This window comes from Oxyura jamaicensis, chromosome 5 (assembly GCF_011077185.1).
Source record: "Oxyura jamaicensis isolate SHBP4307 breed ruddy duck chromosome 5, BPBGC_Ojam_1.0, whole genome shotgun sequence".
Classification (NCBI taxonomy): domain Eukaryota; kingdom Metazoa; phylum Chordata; class Aves; order Anseriformes; family Anatidae; genus Oxyura; species Oxyura jamaicensis.
The window spans coordinates 36,859,542-36,873,172 of NC_048897.1; the positions used below are offsets into that span (position 1 = coordinate 36,859,542).

A 13,631-nucleotide genomic window follows, 5' to 3' on the forward strand; every position below is an offset into this window, starting at 1 on the left:
TACCTAAACAAGAAACCTCAATCAAAAAGCAAAATAGAAAAAAAAAAAAAAAAAAAAAAAAAAACACCAAACCAAACAACATTTACCACTTCCTTACATTTTTCTGTTATTTCTCTAAGGACTCTGGAAGAAAAAATTAGCTTCAAATATCACATTCAGCACAATAAATCCTCAGGCAACCATGAGATGGTGTCAGATGCCTTGTCCTGATCTAAGATAAAGCATCATTCACCTTGCTTGCTCTTGTGGAGGGATTATAAGCAGGGAACGAGGATTAACACAGTTCTAAAAGTCAGGAGCAGGTTCATACTGTTGTCAGCTAAGCAAAGCACCGAACTAATCCACTCATTCTGTATGCATGCTGCCTAGATAAAATGGAGACATCTCATCACCACTCACCCTCAAACAACTAAAATGCATATAGCTTTTTAAGTGTCTTCTACCCCTAATCATATTTTTCCCCAGTAATTTTAGAAAATTATATAAGGGTGTGTGTGTGTAATGTTTGCACGCATCTACATAGCAGTGATATTTTAGGAGCTTTTTTATTAAAACATTACCCTGTAATTCAGAGGACTGAAGAATTGCTATTTTTATCACATTTCAAACTTGATCTAGTCATTAAAAGTGTTCCATGTAAATAGAAAGAGGCAAAGCAGTAAAAATTCTTTTCCATCTAGTCTTTTAGAGCATCATTACAAGATCGTCATATCCACAAAGTTAGTTCTCCAATTCCACTAAAGAAAAATTCAATATGCAATGAAGACTGAAAAGTATGAGCTGGAGATGAGAACACAATGACTTTACTAGAACTATGGGCACTTTATAAACACCATTTTCAGCCTGGACACATTTGCTTTACTATTAAGTCTCATCCTTTGCCTCAGTTTTACTTCTCTTCTCTTTCGTTGAATCCTTCACACGAATTGTACATTTTATTTACGTATAGTTTTATGTCAAATATCCAACACAACATATCTTGTATAAAGACAAAGAAAGTTTAAATCCTATATACCCTATAGACAACACAACATTAATGGAAAAAATTCCCTGCATGTCATCTGTCACAGACCTGGCTAAACCACCACTTGTGGTACCTGTGAAGTCAATCCATTTGTTGAAATTATTCTCTGCAAAGTTATGCAACTTACTCTTTGGACATATTTCCCCTGTTTCTTCGGAGCAGGAGGGAATTTCAAGCAAGTCTGCTGATATGAAATAAAATTTAAGTACTGTTCACAGAAGAAATCTAATGCATCAGATTTTCATCCTAAAGTGAATACCATCGCTAACCAAGTTATCTTCACCGAGATATATTTAGACATGTGCATAAGCATTCCAAAATTCATGTCAGCTTGACGTTACTGTCATGCAAATTCAGCGATGTAAACATCAACTTTGCATGTTCCTAGCAAACACGGGTGTATAATACCTTAGCAAACAGACTAATCCCCTCTAAGTAATATTGCTCATCAAATTTTCTTTATTTTCATAATTTTAACTAATTTGACAGTATTGTGAATAAACCTTTTCCTTCCTATTTAAATCCTGGTTTAGTGTTTTTTTTTTTTTTCTCCTTCAAAGGATACAACATTAAAATGCAATCTAAAGCATTTATCAAGATAACCAAGTCTTCTGTAAGAGACTAGTTTATTCAACTTAAAAAAAAAAAAAAAAAAAAAAAAAGTCAAATTGATCTTGACTGAACATCACAAGAATGTAATAGTGCTGGAATTTCTGAGTGTGGGGTCCAGGGCTGAGAACGGATATGAAACCCAGCAGCGTTAGCCGAATCAAACACAAATCTCTTGAAAATAATCTAAAGTGTATGTTTGTTTTCTTTGTTACCACATAGCTATCTTAAATTCTAGTAGTTCTGTTAATATTTGTACTGTCTAAAGTAAATAAAACCTGTGAACAAAATGGCTAACCTCTGTTCAGAAAAAGAGGCACTTCAATTCCCAGCTCAGGAGGAGTTATTACTGCTTTTGTTTGAATCCACTGCTCTTCAGCATGGGGATATCACTCTGATGCAAAACAATGTTAAGAGGTGAACCCCACAAAATATTTGTCAAAGATGACCCCGTGATTATTCAAGCAATGTAAAGCTGGACATCATTTTTAGGATGGGAGTTAAAATAAGGGATTTCTTGATTTAAATGAGTGGAAGTAATGTGCGTTTTTAAGGCAAAAGAACCAGACTGATCAGGGGTATACAGATACAGATCTTGATCCATCCTTTGTGCAGACCAAAGCAATATGCACTATAAAGAAAAACTCCCCTGGAAGAGCAAACAGTGACGTGAAATTCAGAAAAATGGCTGGAAGGATTGTCCCCTGCACCTTCTGAAGTAGTAGCTGAACACCCAGGGCTTTGATAGGAGGACAGGCATCAGGCAACATTTTACCTATTAGACCCTATCAGAACAAAAAGGAGTCTACCAGAAAGCCTCTCAGAAGTGACAAGGACTCCCAGTCAACAGAAAGTCTTTTTCAATTAAGCCAAGGAAAGCCACTCTGTACAAATGACATCTAACATTTCTCCAGAGATTTAATAATACAGATGTTCTCCTGCAGCTAGGTAAAATACCAGGAAAAAAAGCACTTTTCTAATGGAAATGGTCAAAGATGTCTTGCTTTAAATGTGCTATGGCAGTGCAATATCTCACCTATCACCAAAATAATAGATGTGTCAGGATGTGGTCCTCAAAAGATGTAATTTCTTCATGTTCACAGGCTGACGACGATGTCTCTAAGAGTCATTTACTTAAAGCATGTTTCAGTTACTACGGAATAACATTATTTGTCCTCTTTTTCAGTAATGCTGCAATCACTTCTGCTATTTTCATGACCAGACACTAAATTGAAGTAAAAATACAATAAAGTTCAAATGAAAGTAAAGGTAGTAAACGGGAAAAAAAAGTTTCAGGGATTTATTATCAGACTGTAATTCTTTGTGGGTTCTATCTTCTGCAATATATGACTGATAGGTGTCAAAAGCCTGGCTTAAAAATTTAATCTTATCTTTTGCTACGAAGCGTTAAGGTAATCTCGTGCCTGTTTCTCATCTTCTTGGTGCAAATCAAGAACTGTATTTTGAAGAAAATACAATACGCTTTCTATCGTAGCGGCTACAACAGCAATGCAAATAGTAATACTTGTATATTAAGGAAAGTCATTTTAGTCACTAGAGTAACCAGAGTGATCTGAGCCCTTATGCAATAAAGTTATACACACCTGTAACTTTCCGCAAGGTATTTATTTCGCTGGTGTACCAGGGGAAATTCATACTAAACCAGATCCTGGTGTGAGTGCTGTCTTACCACGCAGAAAAGCCCAACTATTTATTTTGAAGAGAATTTGACAGCATCTAAGTTAAGCATTCAGATCAATTATTAAGATGGCCTGGGGAACTTTTACTCTGCCACATCACTTGAAAAGAAAATTAAAATACTAAAGTTACTTGAAATTATTTCAAGTGCTCAGTAACTCTGTTTACCACATGAAAGTACCAAAAGCAAAAGATTATTCCAAGCTAAATAAATATCTTATGAATGAAACAATTTCACTGATATTACTGTAACAGCATCATAATTCTAAATGTATCTTACAATATCTACATTTTAAATTGAGTGTATGACTGATCCTTATCAATGTGAACTAAGCAGCTTTGCCATGTTTCTGAGTACTACTTTACTTCTCTTTTGACTTCCTTGACAATATAAGCTTAAACCTTAAAAACAAAAAAGAATTAGATGATGTAAAACTAGATTTAAATATATATATATATTTTTTTATGTAGTTTGGGGGACATTTTATAATCATTTCTTTTTTGTTTCAAGCTATGTACATCTCAAAAAAATACAGTGGTTGTGTTAATAATTACAGTAAAATCTAAACTCAGTTTTTGAAATGTCAGATAAAATAGCATGCTATGTTTTATTAATCTAAAACTCAGCAAAAAGATGAAAACTTTTAAAGATGAAGTTTATTTCATTGCCTTAACTGAAGCTTTATATTTTTATTAAAATACAAACGCTTCAGAGAAACCCTTGAAAAGAATTATTTTATTCAAACATATTAAGCGACTGCCTATTGCTATGTATGCTATCATAATAGCATTGTAAATGCAATAATAAGATAACTTCATAATGCCGTTACGAAATCAGCCAGGTACATAATCTACTTTCCTATCTATATCAAAAGGATAACTAGTGAATTAAACATCTAAAAAGCAGGTAAGCAGAATTACAATCGCTTTGATTGCAATTTGGAAAAATGAACAGAATAGGGTAGACCCCAACATTTCTGCGCACAATTCTTTTACAATTTTAATGATCAAATGCTATTATCATTGGTTGTATTTCCTATCCTTCTGTGACATGTTTTCCTAGAGCCTCACATTGTCACAGTAGTTTGGAGAAAAACAGCCAACTACCAATTTAAGAAAAGCGTTTCCTACAGCGCCAAGATGTTTTCTCATTTAAGTATTGACCTGATCTGCCCCCGCCGCACACGCTGACAGAATCAGACCAGAAGGTGATGTGACTGCTGGCTACGAAAAGCGCGATGCATGAAGGCAATCTTGCAAGCCTGTAGCCCCTTGCTGTGTAGGTCTACTTGAATTAACTTCTGGTGTGTTTTAGATGTTCACTTCTGGTTGGATGTCTTTTGGATTTGCATTTATGCAGTTTTAACTAGAAAAAAAAAAAAGTTAATATGCATGCATACCACAAACAACAGGCACATTCTAGTCCCATTCAAAATTGAACAGGAAATGTTTTATTCCCTATTCCTAAAATATTTTCATCAGATCAAACCACACAGAAGATACTTCAAAAAAGATAACACAAAGCTTTGGGTAAAAAAATAAGTCTTGAAACAAGGATTCAACAACAACGCGCTCAGCCAACATCCACCAGCCTGGTACAACACAGACATCGCCTCACAGCACTTACACCACTCAGAAAACTTGCTTTTCTCAAGGCAAAAACAGATCATTCTCTCTCACTCCTTTAAGACACAAAAACAAATCTTCCCTCTGGAATTTTACAGACCTGATGATCTGAGAGCACTTACCATGAAAAGCTGGACAGAGCATAATTGGGACTTCGGCAGTTACTTCTGCTGTAGGAATTGCCATTTTGACTGACAGACAGTCAAAAGATACTTGAGCTAGAGGCTCAGAGGAGGACTGATTAGTATAATTATGACATAATTTAGGTCCCATTAAGTCAGGAATTCTTTAATGGAGGGAAATAAACTGATTATGCCTTTAAAGAACATCTGGAGATGACAAAGTAAGAGTAGCTGGATTTCTCATTCATATAAATGCAACAAACAGAGCACCACATAGGCCTAAGATTTAGCTAAGGAGAAAACTTGATTTTAAGGTGAAAATACATATACTTTTTTTTCAGAAAGAAAAAAAAAAAACAGTCTCCCAAAATATTGTATTCAAAAGTGAAAATGCTATATTGACAAACAGTCCTGGTGAATTAACCTCGCCAAGTGATCTGGGCTGCTGTAGTGGAATTGCACACGTTGCATAATTTCACCATTACCTTGCATCCTTTGAAGTAAGAACCCAACTTCCTCACCAAGTTCCTCATCAGACAAACCCCACTTACAATGTCAGAGCAGGGACTGGTTGATGTTGGAAAAGACTCCTGGAAGCCATCTTGCCCAACCTCCCCTCCTGAAGCAGGAGTTACCTAGAGCCAGTTGCCCAGCACTACGTCCAGACATCTTTTGAATGTCTCCAAGGATGGAGGCTCCACAACCTCTCTGTTCCAGTGTTTGACAATTCTCACAGTAAAAATTGCTCCCTGACACTCAGATGGAGACTCCTGTGTTTCAGTTTGTGCCCACTGTCTTTTGTCCTGGCCCCGAGTGCCACTGAAAAGAGCCTTACTCCATTTTCTTTACAAACACACCCCCCCCTTTAGGTGTTTTTATACATTGATGAGATCCCCCTCTGAGGCTTCTCTTCTCTGGGCTAAGAAGTCCCGGCTCACTCAGCCTGTCCTCGTATGAGGGGTGCTCCAGTCCCCTCACCACCTTTGTGGCCCTCCACTGGACTCTCCAGTACGTCCTCATCTCTCGTGTTCTGAGGGTCCCAGGACCGGACGCAGCACTCCAGCTGTGGCCTCATCAACACTGAGTCAAGCAGATGGATCACCTCTCTTGACCTGCAGGTGATACCTTGCCTGATACAGCCAAGAATAGCATTTGCCTTCTCTGCAGCAAGGGCACACTGCTGACTTAGGTTCAATGTGGTGTCCACCAGGACCCCTGGGGCTTTTTCTGAAAAGCTGCTTTCCAGCCACTCAGCCCCAGCACGTACTGGTGGTGGTGGGGTTATTCCTACCAAATACATTCTTTGGGACTTCACAACAAGACTGCCTGCCCAAGATAACCCCAGTAAATTGGGATGTATGCACCTCATAGGTTTCCTTTCTGTTATATAAGCAACATTTTGAGGTGTTGCTACATGTGAGCCAATGCAGATTTGAGGTTTAGGTTGGAAATGAGGAGACATTTCTTCTCAGAAAGAGTGGTCAGGCATTGGAACAGGTTGCCCAGGGAGATGGTGGAGTCACCGTCCATGGGGGTGTTCCAGGAAAGGTTGCATGTGGTACTTATAGACATGGTTTAGTGGGTGATATTGGTAGTAAGGTGATGGTTGGACCAGGTGATCTTGGAGGTCTTTTCCAACCCCAATGATTTTATAATTCTATGCTAACCGTAATATGGATTTTACACCTGTTTTCTTTTGGTAATGTTATTCAAGGATACAAAGCGGGATGACTGGACTTCTTCAAAGACTATGACTGTTGAAATAATTTAGGGTTTATATTTCCACAAATAAATAAACAACAAAGCTCCCTTCTAGAAAGGAGGATCTGGACTACCCCAGAGCTCAGTGGTGTCCAAAGAATTCCTCATGAGAACACGCTGAAGCACGTTTTTCCTCTATCACATTAGTAATGCAAAAGAACAGAAGAGGTTACAAATGTAATGGCTACCTAAGAAAAGTTCTCCTGATGCCACAGCTGTGGTATTCATTCAGTTACATTCCCCAGCATCTAAAATACTGTGAAATTCCTAGTGAAAACACACAGATCTCCTGCCAAACCAACCAACACAATTCTATATGATAATTTTTGTATCTATACGTAATATCTGCTACTCAACATTTGTACTTGATTGTTATTTGGGGCTAGGTCAGAGCTACATATCATTTATTCCAGGCAAGAACAAGAATAAACCTGACAGCAAATACCCTAGTTTTCAATTACTTGAATTATTTACTGAGGTTTTTGAGAACTAGGACAGATCTTAGGGTGTCAGTCTACTGGAGGATTAGAAATGATGGAAATAAAATAACATCCCTCTGCATTACAGACCCTCTAGTGGAAGGTGTCCCCTGCCTACGGCAGAACCTTGGTCATAGGTGACCTTTGAGATCCCTCTAACTCAAAGCATTCTATGATTCTGGGATACATTGTTATGTTTTGTAAGAAGAGCAAAATGGTTTCAGTATCTCTTCTTTCATAGGGTTTTCTCATGATATGCATCAAAAGAAAAGGGTGCAAACAAGCAGAATGATACAATGTGGCAGTGGAAATCCACAGCATCTTCACAGAAGTCCAACAGATAGGTATCCAAAGTGATAACAATGCATAATTAACGAAAAGAGGATGAAGAAAAGACCCGAGGCAATTCAAAACTAGAACGTGACTAATCACTGCAGTGATAGGATTTCTGTCTGCAAACCACAGCTGAGAACCATGAAGGAAGCCTGGACCTGCCTCCAGGAGAGCATTTACTGGTAGCAGACTGAGACAGCAGCTGACAGAGTCCAGCTTCTTAGATAGTGACAGCTGGATGAACTTTGAGAGCAACAATAGATAGAAAAATCTGCTTCAAACTGAGCTGGTGTACAGCACCAATACCAGGGAGCAGACATGATTGCTGAGGTTTTGATTCCCACCAGAACTTCACAAATGTTGATATGAGAGGAAAGAAAAAAAAAAAAAAGAAAGAAAAAAAAAAAAAAGGTTATTTTGCCTTGGAATCCAAGGCCAAGGTGACAGAATCTCAAGCAGATTAATCTCTTATAGATTCAGGCAAATTATTAGATGTAAGAAGATGACAGTGTGCCCAGAAAGACCATGTTTCAGAGTGGCCAGAGTTTTGGTTACTTACTGTTATTTAGGAAACAGAGCCCAAGAGAACTCCTACATAGCCCACATCAACAAATAAGAAAAACTATTAACAAAAGCTGTGATTTGGAAAATTAACTATTTTGCTAAAAACAGTGAAATTCCCTCTCTTTCTGTCAGAACACAGAGAAGTGTTTGCCATTTGTTTAGCCTGTCTTGAGTACACGTCTGCATGCAACCCCTATGGTCTTGAATACAGAGAGCCATGAAGGGGGGACAGAACCAGGTATTTTTAACCAGACCAAAAAGGCAGTAGCTGAAGATAGTGCCAATTATCTTCTCCTCTGTCTCTAACAGAGAATCTGGTAGTTTCTGGTAATAGAACTTGTAGGAAAAAAAAACAGCATTTTTTAGAGATCAGCACAAATTCAAGAGGGTTTTTTTAGCATGAAATGTGCTGGCATTAGTAATAAAATCCAAATGTATCACAGGCATCTGAATCAAGTAGTCCCAGTTTAGTAATAGAAGTTCTAGGAAGAATGTACACCAGCACTACTACCTGCCAGTTAACTGATGTGATGGATGTTACACAAGGAGGAGAGGGGTAGCTCTTCCTCACTCCTAATTTGTGTCTCTGACAGAAATGCTGTTCCTCTTCTTTCTTCAAAACTGTACAACCTGGATGTTTACAGAGATGTTTTGCAACGGTGTAGAGATAATAACATGGAAGGACAGACTCACAGACCAGTGCTGTTGTTCAAAGTGAACAACAGATGCCACGGAAGGCAAAATCTGCATTTTGTTAAGCCTATCAAAAATCTCCAAAAGAAAGGCTGACTTAATCTTAGGCTTTGCTTTTCCTTTTAACTAAAATAATCAATTCCAAGTAAAAAGTTAACTCCCAGTAAAATTCCAATAGCCCAAAGCTCACAAAAAGTCACGATCATAAAGTAAAAAAAAAAAAAAAAAAAAAAAAAAAAAAAAAAAAAAAAAAAAAAAGGAATCTAAAAGTTTGCTTGGAGCACACCAACATACAGAGTAGCCCTGGTAATATCAAAGGCTCTTACCAGCAGTCATTTTAAAAGGTGGATGAGTTCAGAATTCCCAATTTTCTCACCTTCCACGAGAGAAAGCAAAGTACAGAAACACACTTCAGCTATCCCAGACAAACGAGGAGCCTCAACATGAGCATCACGTTACGCTATGCCCCAAGTGGGCATCTTCTGAATCTTTATACTGATCAGGATTAAGTATGATCCCTCTAAGTTCTCTCAGATGAGGGAAGGACGATCTACGTGAAATAACTCGTTATTCTCTAAATGAATACAGTTAACAAAGATCTAACTTGAAGACATTGTTTCTTGCTTCTGTACTGTAAAGCACACCAACGTACAACTCACAAGCTAGCTTTATTGTTTATGAAATACTACAGAAGACACAGTTTAAATCAGTAACTTTGCAGGGGTTATTCCTGTGCCTTCCAAAATGACTATCTCCTATATACACACAGCCCACGCTGGAGAGGAAATCTCATCCTCTGCAAACACAGTGGACATTCTTCAGGTTATGCTGCTGGCAGAGGACAGCACTATCAAAGTAAGGCAGCTGAGATTTCATGGAGACAATTTATTCCCTCATGTAAAAAGCCTTCAAGAAAGTCTCAGCTACCAGTATTCCCTAAAGGTGAAAACTTCCAGGTACTTCCGCAGCTGGGTGACGTCTTCCACAAGTCTGTGCACACAGGAATCAACAACAAAAAGTGCTGATGCACAAGAGAATGGATAGAAATAAGAAGAAAACCATGATACCCTCTATGCTCCAGAATACTGGCTTGGTTTCTGGAAACTAAGAGATAAACCAAAAGATCACCAGAAGCAAGAAAAGTTCTCTTAGAAACAGGTTGCAGCTGAAAGACTGAGATTGTTCAATTCAAATAATACCAGAAAAATAGATGAGATCTTAAGTGATCCTAATTACTCTCTTCTAATACAAAAGACTGTACAACAGAACTAAGACACAAAACAGCAAAAGCAATCTTCCCTCTTTTAGGCACACAGTGAACTCACAGCGTTAAACCAAAGCTAGAGGTGAAATTGTAATCAAAATTGAGATGAGACATTTACACTGGAAATAAATTACATTTAAACATCTAATCATATTAAAAAACTCTTACAGCAGGTTTATAGGTTTTGTTTAATAAAAAGACTTTGAAGCCCTCAGCAGATCTAACTGCCAGAGCTAGACAGAAATTTTCCCCAGGACATCACTGTCTAGCTGTCCATTTATCTAATACGAGTGCCTACTATTAAAGATAAGAACTGGTCTCTGGTTTAAAAACTGCAATTCACTCTTCCTGACTGCTGCTTAAAATTAGAACGTCATTCAGTGCATGCTAATGATACAGAAGTTCTCATAATGAGGAGTACTAATAATATCACCACGAAGCATGCAATCTATCCTGCTCTGTCTTCGTAGCTACACAGCTATGCTCTCTGAAGTTTGATTCTCTAAATACCCAAGTTTTTCAGACATCAGACCTGCTTTCACAAATGAGATTCTACACTTGCAAAAAGACTACCAAACCTCCAGTCGCTTCTGCTAAAACATGACGAAGTGTCTCAGCATTAGGATGGTACCTTCCGAGCACATTAAAACACAACACATAATACTTTTTTGTGCTATGATAATTGAATTTAAGTAATGTTGATTGTTGTATTATATAATCCCACTTTTGTACCCATTTTGTGGTATTTTAAAAAAGCAATACTTTTCTGCAACAACTGTTTTAAAAATTGAGAACTAACATGTTTTGGTACCCAAGTTTAGCCAAGAGAAGTATGAGATGTTGACATTTAAGTGGTACAATGTTGCTTTTAGATAAAGTCAGTGAAACACAGATCACTGACTGCAAGGCTGATCTTACTATTAGAACTAGCCATGCGGCTTTTAAACTGAATATTCTTATTTAAGCATACAAACATTTCTGCAGAGCTTTTGTATTTAAGAAGCATGCAATTCTAACCGCATAAAACTGAAATGCTTTAACATAGTTACAATTATTTTTCAACTACAGTACAAGTCAAAGCAGGAGAAACTCCAGCATGCTGTATGCCATACAAACCCAAGTACATCCCCTAAAAGCATCAGATAAGGTCATCATCGTGTTCTCTCTGATTTTCTGTCTCTTGACAGATTTTCTTAGTTTTAGTACTAATCCGAGTAACGAGCTCAGTCACATTTTTGGCCAGATATGGTACGCTGTATCAAAAGGCAGAGAGAGGGGGAGGCAGGGAGGGAGGGAAAAACTGTTACCAGAGGATACCAGTCCCTCCTTGGGGCTTGTCTCACAGCAAGTCCTGCTGAAACAAACAGGGTTACCCAGAGGCGCCGTGGAGACACAGAATTAAAATATTACACCACAGCAAGCTCGGATCTTAGACTATAGCTGCTGCTCCCTTAGCATGATGGAAGTCGTGCCTCTGGATTTCCCACACCTGACATCACAAATGGCTAACAGGGCTTAAGAAATATATTTTCTGCATTAAGAGGAGAACATTGAAGCATTAAAAGATGCAAATAGCAGTGATTCAAACTTCTGCTTCAACACCCAACACTCAAGTAGAGCTGTCTGTAATGGTGCACTGTCTTCCCAGCTTTTTCTTCTCATTTTTAGCACAGAGAAGAAATGCACTATAGGCTTGACAGCCCTGTAAGGGACACTCACAGACATACTTCAAAAGTACTGAAAGTCCTTCGTGAGGGTTTAAACCAAGAAAAAAGCAGCTGTTATGCCGATTTCTAGTGTGTATAAAACACAGGATGAAAGACCCAGCATCTGCTCTGCTCTCTGCACGCCATACCTGTTACTTATGAGCGACACACAGAGAAGGCACGGCTCGGAGCACTGAGTATCAAAATAAAACAAATTCTGTACTGTACATGACTGACCAGATCGGCTGCTTCTAACTCTCGCCCGCACAGGGCAAGCAGAGGAGATCCGAATTGGCAATCCACCCGCAATGACACCTACTGGGGGAGCGGCCGGATGACTCAGTCTCACATCTGCCCTTCACGCTCCTCGGCAGCCCTCGCCGACCCCACGGCACCGCCGGCACCCGGCAGCACCCCCGGGGCCACGACACGCTCCGGGACCCACAGCGGCGGATCCTCTGGGGCTTTTCTCGGCTTTATCTCGTTGTTGTTTTGATGTCCTTTAGTAAACCAACTTCGGCAGCCGGTCCCTCTGCCTCGCACGGCCGGTCCCGCCGCCCTCCCCTGCCCACCTGCAGGTCCCCCCCTCACCATCTCCTCCTTCCTCCTTCCTCCTCCTCCTCACACCTCCCCACCCCCCCGCCGCCCCGGGAGCCTCGGCCGGGCGCCGGGCGGTACCTGATGATGTCGTCCTGGTGCCCCAGGTAGAATTTCTGCCGGTGCTCGCGGGGGCTGTAGACGACGCCGACCCCCGCCACGAAGTAGACGATCTCCTTGGCCGCCGTGTAGTACAGGTTGTTGCGGCACTGGTGGCCCCGGTAACCGTAGACCCACTCCAGCCGCAGGTGGCAGCCGGGCGCGCTGCGGTCAGCCATGGCCCCGCCGGGCACGCCCCGGCTCCCCCCTGGGCTCGGCTCGCCTCGGCCGTCCCTGCCTTAATCCCTGGCGGCCGACATGGAGGCCCGCCGCCGCCGCTCGTCCGCAGCCGCCGCCTCACAGAGGGCGCCGCCGCCGCCCGAGCCCGCCCCGCCGCCTGCCGCCGCCTGACATGGCTGCAGCGCGGCACGCGCCCACGGGGCGCCGCGCGAGCCGGGCCCCCCCCGCCGGGCCCCGGCCTCGCAGTGCGCCTGCGCCGGGACAGCGCCGCCAGGCGGGAGAGAGGGGAGGGACGGAGGGAGGGGGCAGTGCCTGAGGAGATGGCGGCCTGAGGAGGGGCTGACCGGCTGCCGGGCAGGGGGAATAAAGAAAGCACTTCCCCATCGCCCCTTCTTGGTTCTTTTTTATTATTATTATTATTTTCCTGACCTTTTAATTTACAATTTACTTAATTTTTTTTCCCTTTTTTTTCCTTCCTGACTTGCTGCCCCTCAGGCTACCACAACTACCTCATCACGTTCCCACCACTTGCCCAGTACGCTGGCTGAATACGAAGAAAAGGTCAACCGTAATATTTAAGGGTGAATGTTTAACCCCACTGCCTGCCTCATGCACCACACAGAAGACACGTGCACTTCTGTGCCCTAATTTCCCCATTTGTGAAAGAAGAACACCCAACTTTTCAGCCTCAGCTCTCAAAGCCATGCGAAGGTTGCCATTTTTACATGTGAAATTTGCCATTTTTTACATGTGAAAGTTGTCATTTCCCAACGTTATGGATGGGAGCAACTTCTTGGTGTTGCATCAGGCAGTTGTGCAGGGGAACCCCCTTGCCACGTCCAAAATGTTGATCAGGAGAACGTGCTCCCTCACAGC

At 40.8% G+C, this 13,631-nt stretch overlaps 1 protein-coding gene across 5 annotated transcripts in view; it reads right to left on the bottom strand.

Annotated features, from left to right (window-relative positions):
• EML5 (EMAP like 5) overlaps positions 1 to 12,971 on the bottom strand; it is a 105,466-nt gene extending 92,495 nt beyond the window's left edge. For 3 of the 5 annotated variants that reach the window (XM_035328939.1, XM_035328938.1, XM_035328936.1), the window contains exon 1: positions 12,558 to 12,970. In XM_035328939.1, the coding sequence (XP_035184830.1) occupies positions 12,558 to 12,754 (197 nt within the window). In that variant the 5' untranslated portion in view covers positions 12,755 to 12,970. Of the gene's footprint in view, positions 1 to 12,557 lie in introns of all 5 variants that reach the window. The other 2 variants (XM_035328940.1, XM_035328937.1) reach the window with 1 other exon arrangement.
• Positions 12,972 to 13,631: the final 660 nt, after the last annotated feature.